Source organism: Rhinoraja longicauda, chromosome 27 (genome assembly GCF_053455715.1).
Source record: "Rhinoraja longicauda isolate Sanriku21f chromosome 27, sRhiLon1.1, whole genome shotgun sequence".
Lineage (NCBI taxonomy): Eukaryota > Metazoa > Chordata > Chondrichthyes > Rajiformes > Arhynchobatidae > Rhinoraja > Rhinoraja longicauda.
Window position 1 is genome coordinate 13,078,635 of NC_135979.1, and position 15,601 is coordinate 13,094,235.

Below are 15,601 nucleotides of genomic sequence, written 5' to 3' on the forward strand. Positions count from 1 at the left end.
CTGAAAGTCGAGGTACACCACATCCACCGGCTCTCCCGTCAATTTTCCTAGTTACATCTTCAAAAAATTCCAGAAGATTAGCAAGCATGATTTCCCCATCGTAAATCCATGCTGACTCGGAACAATCCTGTTACTGCTATCAAAATGCTCCGCAATTTCGTCTTGACTCCAGCATCTTCCCCACCACTGATGTAAGACTAACTGGTCTATAATTTCCCGTTTTCTCTCTCCCTCCTTTCTTAAAAAGTGGGATAACATTAGCTACCCTCCAATCCACAGGAACTGATCCTGAATCTATAGAACATTGGAAAATGATCACCAGTGCGTCCACAATTTGTAGAGCCACCTCCTTAAGTACCCTGGGATACACACCATCAGGCCCTGGGGATTTATCAGCCTTCAGTCCCATCAGTCTACCCAACACCATTTCCTGCCTAATGTGAATCTCACACCATTTCCTGCCTAATGTGAATCTCTTTCCTGCCTAATGTGAAAATAATATTTTATGTGCAGTGGCTAATCACTTTAAAATATCATGTTTATTAATTTTTAAGGTTAATCTCTCAGCTGCTATGTATATGTCTCAATAACCTTCTCAAGGCCAATTATGCACTTAACAAATGCTGGCCATGACAGCCTTGCCAGGATCCTGATAAATGAACAATTTTTAAAAATCCTTACTTTTGTTCTCTGTAAAATATAGGAAAATGTAGTTAAAAAAATTACAGCTTTTTGCTTCCAAGGCTGCCATGAGAGAATGTCTAAATACGACTTTCTGTTTAGCCTACTTGATGAAATCATGCTACTGGACACCACAAATCCTTTATTACTGATGTCAGAAGGTAATTTTAAGTTGGCAAAGGAAATTGTTCTATTGTTGTAGGCAGCTTTCAAGGCAAGCAGATCGTGCAGTCAATTTGCCACTGACTGCAAAATTTAACGTGATTTTTGGCATTTGCGTTACGGTTGCAATAGAAAATACATATTTAAGGCAGGCATAGAATAAAACTGGCTAAAGACTCCCACCAGTAAAATTTTCAGACAGATCTATTGTGAATTTAAAACTGAAAACCAAATTCCTAAATGTATTTGAAAGCAGAAAGATTGCAAAATTTAAAATACATTCCACCTTCCTATCTTACTTTCTGAGCATCAAGCACCTGCAACTGCAAACTACTCTAACCAGAAAGTTAACGCAAAGTAGTTCTGGATTAAATTGTAAAACCAACAGAAATACAATGTTTTTACAACACAATTACCATCCAGCTCATTTACTATGATTCCATAGTAAACTGTATGCAGGTTTCATTTTTGTATTTGTATATGCAGTCATGCGAATTGTACATCAGGTTTTCTAGTACTAATAGTTAAGGTATCAATTTTCACTTTTGTAGAATAGAAAAATAGAAAGAAATTAGAACACACTCGTATTTTGGTTAAACAAATACAGCAAGTAGAAGTGTGAATGTTACCTTGAATAAGTCTGGCTGCAATTGTAAAGGCTTTAATAAAACAGCATCGGGAGTAATAAACAATTTTAGTTCATAGGGATGACTACTTGCATGCATTCAAAGCAGTGAAGCGCAGATTAAATGCAAGATTCTGACAGATTAGATTTCCTCTGGCTGGAGGATTACAGTCTAGGTGACAGTGTTTCAGGGCAAGTGGTTGCCCATTTAAGATTAAGATGTGAAGTAACCCCTGTGCAATTTTTGGAATATTTTATCCTAGAAGCTACTGTTGCATATTAAATGTATACAAGATAGCAATCAATAGAGTTTTGGGTATCAACTGAAACAAGGGATCTAGGATTGCAGACGAAGAAGGAAATTATCTATAATCTTACAATACCAGATCAGATTTGAAAGGCTGTATGGTTCAACTTTGCTTCTATTTCTTTTGCTGTTTGTAAAAAATGTCAAAATTTAAAAAGCATTGCCTTATTTTGCAAAACTCATTTTTATGGAGAGCAGTGAGATGTTGGAGCACACTAATTTCAGCCACATAAATTCCAATTTTTTTGTTACTTTGCAATTTTGTCCAAGGAATATCAATTATTAGCGTCAACTCCTGTATTACCAAGGTGTAAAGGAGCAAGGAAAGCAAACAATGAATAAACATTGTGTTGCATTAGCACAAAAACATGTACAACTAGTTTGGTAAAAAGGAGTTTTTGTTAAAAGTATTATTCAAAGATTTGTACATTTTCAAAATAAAAATTCAGTAAGCCTTGCAATTTCCTCTGTTTTAAGGTAATCTACTCTTGAGGTATGTCTCTCTTTCTCAGCCCTTTTATTGAATCAGTAAATAAAAAGGGACATGCAAGCAAATCTTAAGGACAAAGTTTAGACGCAGTTAGGACTTTAGTAACAATTTCCTTTTTAAAACTCCTGATGTACAATTTGCAAAATATGTTTAGTTTAAGATATATATAATACTAGCGTTTCCAAATTTTCATTGAGGTCCACAAAGTGGTGGGAAATGTTGCAATCCTCAACGGCCACGGTTCCCATTAAATTCTTCGCCGGGCAATTCTATATTTTGACAATAAACAGCTAAAATCATGTGCAAATAAAAGAGTGCTGGAGAAACTCAGCAAGTCAGGCAGCATCAGGTCTGTGGGGGGGATAGGACAGATGATGTTTTGGGTCGGGACCCTTCTTCAGAATATTCTCCCCGTATCAAAGGAGCAGAATGGGGAAAAGTTGGAGAAAAAAGGTGGGACTAGGTTGATACAAGTGGTGGTCGTGGGGGGGGGGGGGGTTGATTGGCAGATGGGTGGAATGAGTGGCAAAGGCTAGAGGTGTAAAGGCAACAAAAGGGTGCCAGATAAGAAAAGGGGAATGAAATGCAAAGCCAGTGAGGGATATGAGTGAAAGTGGACAGAGGGAAGAGGAAAGAGCAACTCGGGGATGGGAGATGATTGTATGAAGGAAGGAAAAAGAACAAGGTTACAATGGGGGGGCGGGGGAGAGTTCATACCACTGGATTGTAAGCTACCCATGCTAAAGATCATTTCTTAGTTAATATGGTACATTTCATGGAGTGTAATTTGGAAGAGATCGTGATTTCAGAAACCAAATCACATTTTAAAAGGGCTAGATATATAGATGGAATATTCTAGAGCTCTGGAGAGTCAGAATCAAGGGTCATAACTTCATACACCCACCATCTCCATGTAACAAAGTTGTCCATCACGTCCCTTTAAATTTCCCCTTGGTCCTCTCATTTTAGACTCCCCTACCCTGTGAAAAATGCCAATTATTCACTTTATCTATGCCCCTTAGAATGTCTATTGTCTATTGTTATAAACTTCTATAGGCTCATGCCATTCCTCTAGAGAAAACAAATCCAGATATGGGGTATACCATTTCGATTTGAAATTAGGAGATATTTTTCTCACTCAAAGAATCGTGAACCTTTGGCATTTATTAACTGAAGGCAGTAGAGCACATTAAATATATTTGAAATGATAGATTAAAAATATCGAGATATGGAGAAAATGGAAGAATATGATATACAAGTTTACAGTCAGCCATGCTGAAAGATGGGGCAGGCCCTTAAGGCCAAATGACCTACTCCTGCATCCGTAATAGAAATGTTGGGAAAACTCAAGTCAGGCAGCATCTGCATAAAGGAAACTGTTAATGTGTCCTGTTAAAGGCCATTCATCAGAACTGAGAAAGAGTAAAAACAAGGCAGTCTTTTCAGCAGATAAGATGAGGAGGGCACCGAGTGGAAACAAGGGAATGTCTGCAATCGGATGAAATGATGTCACCATTAAATGGATAGTTTGAGTTAGTGTTTAGTTTATTATCACATGTACCGAGGTACAATGAAAAGCTTTTGTCGTGTGCTAACCAGTCAGCGGAAAAACAATACATGACTACAATCAAGCCATCCACAGTGTACAGATACATGCAGACCGCAACATCGGGAGTTCGCAGGTCCCTGGCTGGCGACCGGTTTTTGGGAGCTCCAGCCGTAGCAGCTTCGACCGCCCCGAAGCGCGAGGTACGATCGACCCGCTCGCAGGCCCTTCATCACCCTGCGTGGCTCGGCCGCAGCACTTTCCATCGCCCGGTGGGGGCTCAGGACTTTCATCGGCCTGCTCGGCTCGGCCCTGGGACTTTCCATCGCCCGGTGGGGGCTTCAAAAAGTTGGGAGCCTCGATCACCTCGTGGCACCACGGGAGAAGAATGAGGAGGAGATAAGACTTTGCCTTCCATCACAGTGAGGGTATGCTTAGAGCAATCACTGTGATGGCTGTTTGTGTAAAAATTGTATCTGTGTGTCCTGTGCTTTTTGTTGTCTACTGCCGGACCCTGACGTGAGAGGACGCTGGCGTTGTTTATTCGCCGCTTTTCCGTTAGGATAGTTTGTCTGTTTGTTTTTATGTTGATTGTTTTTGTAAAGCGCTTTGAGCACCCGATAAGGCGCTATATAAAATAAATGAATTATTATTATTATTATTATTATAAAGGGAATAAGGAGAATAACGTTTAGTGCAAGATAAAAGCCAGTAAAGTCCGATCAAAGATAGTCTCAGGGTCTCCAATGAGGTAGAAAGTAATTCAAGACTACTCCCTAGTTATTGGTAGGATGGCTCAGTTATGTTCCTTCTACGGCATAGTGTTACTAATGTTGTGAACTCTGGGCAACTGAAATGTGCCCAGCAGACCAGAATAAATAAATGGAAATGGAAAGAGGAATGCCAAGAATAAATAACCAGTCTTGATACAAACAGAAAGGAAGTTATTATCCATTTCCCTCCACAGATATTGGTTGACCAACAAAGTCTGACCAGCAGTTTGTTTTTTGTTTAGTATTCCAGCACCTAGTCTCAGGTCTTCAAGTTATTGAAGTTAGAGAATTCCATGGAGTCTTTCAGGCTCCAAAACATGCAGAAGTAAACTGAAAAGCTGAAACTTGAGCTTGTGTCGGGCCTCACTGTAGCAGTGCAGAAGGTCACTATTAGAGAGGTCAGAGTGGGATGGTGAATTAAAGTAGCAAGCAACCCAAAGTTCTGGGTCACTCTTGCAGACCGAGTGCAAATGCTTCGCAAAGAGACCACTCAAAGTATGTTTGGTTACTCCAATGTAGAGATCCCTCTATGAACACCCAACACAGTACATTAGATTGGAAGGAGTGCCTTGTCTGGAAAGATTGCTTATGTTCGTGGATGGAGGGAAGGGAAGAGGTGAAAAACACCAGGTATTACATCTCCTGTGCCATGGAGTTGGATGAGTGGAACTGGGAAACAGAAAGGGAGCAATCCCTTTGAATTGCTGAAAAGGGAGAGGAAGAGAATATACTTCTGGTAATGGTGTCTTGTTGGAACTGGTGGATATTACAAAAGATGATCCAATAAAACGTGGAGGCTGGTGGAGCTGTAGGTGAGGGCAGGAAAGTTGTTCTTGCTCAGTCAAGGAGAAGGGACAAGAGTGGATTTTCAGGAAATAGTTGAGACGTTGTTTGGTTTGCTGGGCATGTCCCATTAAACTAGACTAGACATCACCCAGACTTCATATTAGCAACACATTGTGTAGACGAAGAAAGTTTAATTATCCACCTAATGGTAATGTTATTTTACACCATTACCGACATTCCCTTTGTTTCACCCATAGCCCTAACCCACCTTCTCTGCTCCTTAAACAAAATCTTTTAGTTCTGAAGGATCTTTAATCTGAAACGTTAACTGATTTTCTTTCCACAGATACTGCTGAGTTTTCCCAACATTTTCTTTTTTAATTTCCAATTTCCAACACCTTTAATTTTTTTGATGTCCACCAATGTCTCCATGATCTAGATAGTGCTCCTTTGCTTCGATTGCAGAGAATGCAAGATTATGAAGTACTGTCAAGATGAATCTGATTTGTTGCAGTGAATCCTGCAGCAGAAAATATTGCAAACAGCACCTAAACTTAACGCCTTTAGAAGCCTTTGTAATAAGTACGCAGGATCTGCAATTGAAAGTATTTATCATAAAAATCCTATTTTTTTATTTAGTGGAATGCTGCCTTGATATCATGGATATTTAATAGTTAGTCTCTCATACTTTGGCATTCAAACTTATTTATAAGCTTGGATCAAGTTCAGGAGTTGGGTAATTCTGGTAGAACCTACACAATGTGCCAGTGAACAGATTTGACCAAGACTGCTTAGTAAATAATCAGGAAGAGCATCACAAAGCAAAAAGTTGGCTGAATAAACAAAATTTATCTAGATTTATAAAAACACTAGCAATTTTCCCACATAGCTGGGAAGACATCATTGTCACTGAAACCTCTTTATTAGAAAAGCTCCTAGATCTGGTAACTGATTAAGTAATTGATACTGACATTGATAAGAGAGGAAATCACAGCATAGATCTGTGGAATCATCCATTTGGCACTTTTGGATTAAAATGCTTAAAAACAAGATACTTTGTCCTAATTCCTTTCCTTCAAATGGATGTGATACTTATAGATCTTTGGTTGATTGCTACCCAGCTCAGGTGTCCAGGTCATTCTCAACACACAAGCAGCACGGTGCTCGGATCTCATCCTTGCATCTGGTGCTACTGCCAACAGCGTCCAACCGAACAGTCTAAATGTTCAATTAGTGTTTCTGCTTTTCATCATCATCATCAACAAAAGCTTTCTTTCAGGCCAGACGACAGATTTTAAAGTCATGCAAACCACAGTTTAAGACCCACAAAGCAGCTAATGTTCTGTCTAATCTGCTCATTTAACAACAACAATATGAATCTGCACAATGAAGGATAGCTCCATGATGAAAATATGCTTTCAAAATGGTTGTGAGACAGTTATTCCCACAAATACTTTAATTGGCTAAAAGGTCCTTGCACCAAGTTGATAAAGAAGGCATTGGAAGGAAAGCTCCACCATTTGGCACATGCAAAATCTAACATCTATTTCCATTAGACCTCAACCAATTCTGGCAGAATGTTTTGTTGGCTTCTATCGGTGCTTCTTCCAATCAACAGATTCCTTGACCATTGTCTAATTTGAACTCTCTGGACTTCAAGACATCAGGACACCTGGCCCAGATTTTGGAATTAGCAAATCCAAGGAAATAGATGGCATTTGTCACTGTTCTTAAAGAAAGGCATCTACCAAGATACAACAATCTCTGTGACTTTCATTTCATTTATTTCTACAATAGTTGTAACAAGTCATCGGTTTCAGGAATCTTTGGCTATATCAGCCAATCACATTGACTAAATTCTCAGACTGCAAACCTCAGAAAGGACAATTTTAAACTAATCTTTTAAAACATTTTTACAAGGACCAATGGTTAAAATAGGAGAAATATCATATATATACCTGCCTGTGGAATTTGAAACATTTTAGAGGATGACAATGAAGGAAATTAGTGTATTTATGTATGGACATTAAGCAACTTGACCTACAATTACTGCCATTAGAAACTTACTTCAACCTTCTAAAACCAAAAATTTGGGGGTTCTTTCTAGACATAATTGCTTATAAATAGTAATTTGCTTACTTAGTGCCCTCCATAATGTTTGGGACAAAGACCCATTTGCCTCTGTACTCCACAATTTGAGATTTGTAACAGAGAAAAAAAATCACATGTGGTTAAAGTGCACATTGTCAGATTTTATTAAAGGGTATTTTTATACATTTTGGTTTCACCAGGTAAAAATCTCGGCTGTGTTTATACATAGTCCCCCCATTTCAGGGCACCATAATGTTTGGGACACATGGCTTCACAGGTGTTTGTAATTGCTCAGGTGTGTTTAATTGCCTCCTTAATGCAGGTATCCGAGAACTCTCAGCATCTCGTCTTTGCTCGTCTTTCCATCACCTTCAGAAACTTTTATTGCTGTTTATGAACACGAGAACCAAAGTTGTGCCAATGAAAGTCAAAGAAGCCATTATGAGACTGAGAAACAAGAATAAAACTGGTAGAGACATCAGCCAAACCTTAGGTTTACCAAAATCAACTGTTTGGAACATCATTCAGAAGGAAGAGAGCACTGGTGAGCTTACTAGTCGCAAAGGGACTGGCAGGCCAAGGAAGACCACAGCTGATGACAGGAGAATTCTCTCTATAATAAAGAAGAATCCCCAAACACCTGACCGACAGATCAGAAACACTCTTCAGGAGTCAGGTGTGGATTTGTCAATGACCACTGTCCGCAGAAGACTTCATGAACAGAAATGCAGAGGCGACACTGCAAGATGCAAACCACTGGTTAGCCGCAAAAATAAGATGGCCGGGATACAGTTTGCCAAGAAGTGCTTAAAAGAGCAACCACAGTTCTGGAAAAAGGTCTTGTGAACAGATGAGATGAAGATTAACATATCAGAGTGATGGCAAGAGCAAAGTATGGAGGAGAGAAGGAACTGCCCAAGATCCAAAGCATACTACCTCATCTGTGAAACATGGTGGTGGTGGAGGGGGGGGGGGTATGGTCTGGGCATGTTTGGTTGCTGAAGGTACTGGCTCACTTATCTTCATTGATGATACAACTGCAGATGGTAGTAGCATAATACATTCTGAAGGGTATAGACACATTCTATCTGCTCAAGTTCAAACAAATGCCTCAAAACTCATTTGCCAGTGGTTCATTCTACAGCAAGACAATGATCACAAACATACTGCTAAAGCAACAAAGGAATTTTTCAAAGCTAAAAAATTGTCAATTCTTGGGTGGCCAAGTCAATCACCCGATCTGATCCCAATTGAGCATACCTTATATATGCTGAAGAAAGAACTGAAGAGGACTACCCCCCAAAACAAGCATAAGCTAAAGATGGATCAATACAGGCCTGGCAGAGCATCACCAGAGAAGACACCGAGCTACTGGTGATGTCCATGAATCGCTGACTTCAAGCAGTCATTGCATGCAAAGGATATGAACAAAATATTAAACATGACTACTTTCATTTACATGACATTGCTGTGTCCCAAACATTATGGTGCCCTGAAATGGGGGGACTATGTACAAACACAGCTGTAATTTCTACATGGTGAAACCAAAATGTATAAAAATACCCTTTATTAAAATCTGACTATGTGCACTTTAACCACATGTATTTTTCTCTATTACAAATCTCAAATTGAGGAGTACAGAGGCAAATAAATAAATGATGGGTCTTTGTCCCAAACATTATGGAGGGCACTGTATTCCCCAAAAATGCTTTAGAAGTTTGAAAAGCAGTAAATTCTGCAGAGGGTATTTAATTGCAGATGGCAATTTATGGGCTATTATAATATATTTGTTTAACTCCAGAAGCTGCTACCAGATTTCCTCCGTTATAATGTCAAGTGTTAACTGCTTGATATTTCCCACTACAAAATCTCAACCACAAATTACAAATCTTAAATTCAACCCTCTATTATCCTGAGATCCCCATAACTTCATTTTGGAGTCACGAGTATATGTTTATAACAAATTATTTCACGCATTTCCTCTTCTTTCCAATGCAATTTTAAATGTACTCTATAGGCATTTGAAATCATGTTCTCTAGTTGTCCTTTAATAGAAACAACGTTTACGCTGCCTGATTATATATGACCAAAGTTTCCAATCTTTTTATTTCCATGCACCACTTAAAGTACAGACTTTAGAATTTGATGAGTAAATAGAAGATTTACACCAATTTTCCCTAGCCATGAACAGCTATAGATCCTGATCTTCATTATTAGGAACCAATGAAGCTAAATTTGCTCAGACCAGCTCTTTTAGAAAGTTTGAAAATATAGCTTCATCATACCAAAGTGCGGTGGGAGAGGGAGGGAGAGAGGGAGGGAGAAGGGGGAAGTGTCCACAAGTGAAAAGAATCTAAAGAACTGAGCAAAACCGAAAAGTGCAAAAGCAAAGATCTGTCAAACGTGGTGTACAGGTAGAAAAAGTTCATGGAAAGTGGAATTATGGAAATTGAATGAAAAAGAATTCGTATGCATAAGTGCTCTTAGTATCATACGATAAAGGAGACAAGAATGAGGGCAAAGGTATAAAAAGACTTGCATGAATGTCAGGAATGATATAATAGATCTCAAGTAAGTCTCAAAAACTTAAGACTTAAACCAAAAAAGTAGATTAAATGAAATGAGGGCTCAAATAAGCTTGACAGAGTTTTATAAGGATAATTAGTATAAAAATCTTCAAAATCTCCCAAGAAATTTGGCTCTAGCATTAAGAAGCATCAATTCTAATTTGGAAAAAAATGATACAGAGGAAGATGCCTGTACTGGCTCGTTAAAAGAACCCGTACAGGCATTTGCCAATGAGTCCCACAAATCTTACTTGAACAATGCTTTTTTGAAAAATCATCAAATCTGCTTCCACCATCTTTTTGGTGTGCTCACAATCATAACTTCGAGCAAAGTTTACTTCCTTATATCCCTTCTCTCGTCAATTGCCTAATTCTGTCTCCTCGTGATATAGATTCTGTCATAACTACACATAATATAACTTATTTATTAAAGCCCCATCCAGGATTTTGATTTTTTCTCAGGGCTTCAAGGAGAATGACCTAATGTACCATTTCCCTCACCACAACACCCAACCCCTCTACTCGAGTTCTCTAACCTGTGCAAAAAATGAAAAATAGCATCAGTTAAACTGGTACTATTTTAATAAACATCTCCTGCATCCTCTCAAAAACCTTGAATATTTCTGAGAGTGAACTCCAGAGCCATTCCAGGGCACAATTAGTACTTTATACAGATTCAGAACTACTGTACTTTTGTACTAACAGAACACAAGGACATTAACAATAGAATGAGTAAGCTGTACGGCCTTTCAAGCCTGCTCTGCAAAATGTACCCAGTGATCACTTTCTGCTTTAATCCCCACTCATCTTCTCCGTGTCCAAAATATTAATTTCTCAGTGTTGTACATACTCATCTCAGTGTCCTCCACCACAGTGCTGTGAACTCTAAAAATTTAGAATCCTCTACTTAAAGTACTTACCTCAGTCCTAAATGACTGAAATACCTCTCATCAACTATTTTATTGATAGTTCTCAGGCTTGCAGACATCTCAATGAACAGTCAGTCTAAATCCCAGTGAGCACAAACCAATGTATATTTATAAAGCGAGGACGCTGCACATTTTTTTGATAATATCTCTCTATATGACTTGCTACCTTCAAACCCATGCGCCGACCCTTACTGGCCCTCTGATGTTGATTAAAATTGTAGCATTTAAAAAATGGGCTTTAATCACAACTTCTTAAGCAGAAGTGGGTATCAAACATATAACAGACCAAACTGGTATATTTTATAAACCATCAGAAGTCTCTAACCAACTTACCAGACCCTGGTATCTGAAGGAATCATAAACACTCCTGATGAAGAGCCAGAAAGGCCATAGATATTCAAAGCGGAACTCGAGGACAAAATCTGCCAGCAACACCAGTGCCCACACAACAAGGAACTTAAGGTACAAGAAAGTGCTGCAAAATGGGAAAAAGAAAACAATTTAGACATTGAACTACAATTTGCATAATTTGATTTTGTCATTAAGTATTCAGAACTTAGAAAGTCATCCATTTAAATCAGATCAGTTGCTGGAATTACATTTTAAAAATAAGAAATTAAGTGCACTCTGTCTATTGTGGCATTCACCATCGACACAAGTGCTCATTTTATGCCAGGTGCCCATCCTATTCCTATATTCCCTGGTCTTCACCCACCTAACCTTGTCTTAAATTTTGGTCATTGTCTCTACTTTTATAATTAGGAACTTGCCGTTATGATGAAGCTTTTCATATTCTGTTTATTAAATTTATTACAAATAATTTTATTCTTTTGTATCACTTTGTCCCTTTGTTCTCAACCGATTAATGGAAACTGACCACTCCCCATTCCACGACATCTCAATGCAAAACATAAACCCTTCTACACCATGATCCAACAATTTCTTCATATACTGCAAGGAAAATAATCGACAAATTGAGCTAATTCTTCCTGGTCAGGCAGCATATGCATTGTGCCATGTCCTTTACCTTAACCATCTTTCAATAACATTATACTCCATTCAAAGTCATTTTGCAACACATTAACTTTTATGTTCTACAGTTTCCCAATTGTTTATATTAAAATATCATGAAGATTGGCATTTTTCTCCTGGGATAGATTGCATTTTAGTTGGCAAAGTGTTAAAAACTAATAAACCAGTTAAACTTGACAATACGGGATCAATCTCAAACTGGTATAGGAAGGTCTGCAGTAAATCATCTCATTAGTTAGATAAGTACAACAAATTACAGTGAAAGTTAATATTCACTTATTTTAGTATTTACTCTTGTTACTTTCCTGCTCTTTTCTTCAATTTGGAAATATCACATATTGTTCATAATGCAGAATTCAACCAGCAAGGGTCACCTTTGCAACCACTTATCAAATAAACTACCAAGCTTAACAAGAAACACATCATGGGCTGCTATAGCAAATGCAATTGTGGAAAATAAAAGCTTAGTGTAGGAGGCAACATTTTAGCATTGATAGAAGTTTGCCCAACAAGAAACAATAGATATTAAAGCGTCTTCTCCCCGCGGCAAGTGGTAGACCACAGAGATTGGTGCCAGGGATCTCAATGTTTTACAATTTGTATAAATGACTGGGATGAAGGTGCTGATATGGTTTATTTAACACGGGATATTAATGAAATTGAAACCGTTCAGAGAGTATTTACTCCACTGATTCCTAGAATGGACAGGTTTAGCTTTTACACGGTAGTGTCCAGAGATAGCGTTATTGCCTCACAGTTCAATCCTGACCTCAGCTGCTGCCTGTGTGAAATTTCCAATTTCTTCTTGTGACTGCAAAAAGTGAGAGGAAACAGGTACAAAGATGTGTTGGTAGATTAATGGGCTATAGTAAAAGATCCTTTAGTGTAGGTAAATGACAAAAGAGCCAAGTAGGAGTTGTTGGGCATATAAAGTCAGACTTGTACACCTTGGAAACAGGCCCCTGGACCCAACTTGTCCACACTGACCACGAAGCCGCATCTAGGTTAGTCCCATTTGCCTGTGCTTGGCCCCTATGCCTCTTAACATTTCCTATCCGAGTACCTGCCCAAATGTCTTTTAAATGTTATTGTACCTACCTCAGGTACTTATCATCCTCTGGTTTCGATTAAAATAAATGTCCTCTTACCTTGAACCTATTCCCTCCAGTTTTTGATTCCCCTCCTCTGGGGAAAGGATTCTGTGCATTCACCCTATATATTCCCCTGATGATTTTATGCACCTCCAGAGGATCACCCCTCAGCCTCCTGCGCTCTAAGGAATAAAGTCATAGCCTTCCCAACCTCTCTTTTGTCGCTTAGGTCCTCGGGTCCTGGGAACATCCTTACAAATAATTTCTGCATTATTACCTTAGTAGCATCTTTCATATAGCAGGATGACCAAAACCAAACACAATACTCCAAGTGCAGCCTCACCAACATCTTGTACAACTGTAACATGTCCATACTTGAAAACAAATTCCCTGACTGATGCAGGCCAACATACCAAAAGCCTTCACCACCCTTTCTACCCGTGACTCCAGTTTCAGGGAACTATATATTTCTACTCCTAGATCCCTCTCCTCTACATGCTCCAGGCCCCCACCGCTCACAGTGAAGGAACTGCCCTGGTACAACTTCCCAGAATATATCTCACACTTACCTAAATTAAATTCCATTAGCCATTCCTTAGCTCACTTGCCCAGCTGATCAAGATCCTACTGCAATCCTTGATAACGTTATTCACTGTCTATAATATCATTTAGTTTTGCCAATTTACTCATCATGCCTTATACATTTTCATCCAAATTGCTGATATTGATGACAAACAATGGGCCCAGCATTGACCCGAGGCACACCACGGGTCACATGCCTCCAGTCTAATAAACAGCCTTCCACCACCACCCACTGTTTCCTACTGTGAAGCCAATTCTGTAATCAGTTAGCTAGCTTTCCCTGGATATCATGTGATCTAACCTTCCAGAGCAGCCTTCCATGCAGAACCTTACAGAAATCCATATGGATGATGATTACAGCACTGGCCTCATCAACATTCTTGGTTACTTCTTAAAAACCTCAAATTCATGAGACACGATTTCCCACACGCAAAACCGTATTGACCATCCCTAATCAATCCCTGTCTTTTCAAAACCATGTACAGCTTATCCTTTAGATACCCTTCAGTGACTTGCCTACCACAGATGATAGGCTCACTGGTCTACAGTTTCCAGGCTTTTCCTTGCAGCCTATTCAACATTAGTCACACTCTTCTGCAACCTCACCCCTTTAATGACAATTCAGATATCTCAGCCAGGATGCATGCAATTTCCTCTAACTTCCCACAGTAAGTGGATAGTTCTGATCAAGCCCAGGAGATTTATCTACCTTCATATGTCTTGGGACATACAGAACCTCCAACTCTAATAGGGACTGTCCTCATGACATCATCATTAACTCCCCAAATTTCTTAATTTTCATGAATTTCTTCACAGTAAAAAGAGAAATACTCGTGGAAGAACTTGCCAAATACTATCAAAGTTTGCTTGCCCCAATTTAAAACTTAACTCGTGGACCAGCCCGATCCTTATCCATAACTATTTTAAAGCTAACAGAACAGTGCTTGTTGGTCCCAAAAGGCTCACCCACTGATACTTCAGGCACTTGTCTTGACCAACTCCCCAAGAGTGGGTCAAACTTTTTTCTCTCCCTTGTAGGACTCTCTACATAGAGTTTAGAGATACAGTGTAGAAACAGGCCCATCAGTCCCTGAAGACAATAGATCACTCACACACTAATTCTATGTCATCCCACTTTCGCATTCTACACACTAGGGGCAATTTACAAAAAGCAATTCACCTATAAACCTGCATGTCTTTGGAATGTGGGCGGAAACTGGAGCACCCAGAGAAAATACACACGGTCACAGGGGGATTGTAGAAACACCACATAGAGAGCATCTTAGTCAGGATCGAACTCGGGTCTCTGGCACTGTGTAGCAGCAGCTCTACTGCTGCACCACTGTGCCACCCTGAGGAAACTTTCCTGGCCACACTTGGCAAATTCTCCCTCATCCAAGCCCTCAGCTCTATGATAGTCTCAGTCCATATTAGGAATGTTAAAATTTCCAACTATATCAACCCTTTTACCATTGCAGTTATCTGCAATCAACCAGCATGTTTGCTTTTCTAATTCTCATCAACTATTGAGGAGCCTATCATAAAATCCTAGCAAGATGATCATTGCCTTTTAATTTCTCAGCTCCACCCTTATGGCCTCACCGTACAATCCTTCAGTAAAGTCATCTCAGAACACTACTAATCAATAACTCACTCACCTATAGCTTACCCCTATTCCTAAATTATATGTTTCTGTAAATGATTCTTCTCTTCCTCAGGAAAATCTCTGTATGTTCAAGTTTCTAGAAGGAATCAATAAGACAAAACTTGCAAATATGCACAAATCCATTGGGATCTCTGTTCCTCGGTTTCATAGAGCCAAGGACAAATACCTACTGCTGTGGACGAGGCACGTTAACTCAAAGATTACAATCAAAATCAAGATAAATCACTAACAGAACAGTACTAACATCTAGCAAAAAAGACTTGAATGACTGGA

At 39.1% G+C, this 15,601-nt stretch overlaps 1 protein-coding gene across 2 annotated transcripts in view; it reads right to left on the reverse strand.

Moving 5' to 3' along the window:
- Positions 1–15,601, reverse strand: part of maco1b (macoilin 1b) — a 79,186-nt gene that overhangs the window by 37,332 nt on the left and 26,253 nt on the right. For both annotated transcript variants that reach the window (XM_078423450.1, XM_078423449.1), the window contains exon 2: positions 11,291–11,432. In XM_078423450.1, the coding sequence (XP_078279576.1) occupies positions 11,291–11,432 (142 nt within the window). The remainder of the gene's footprint in view (positions 1–11,290; positions 11,433–15,601) is intronic.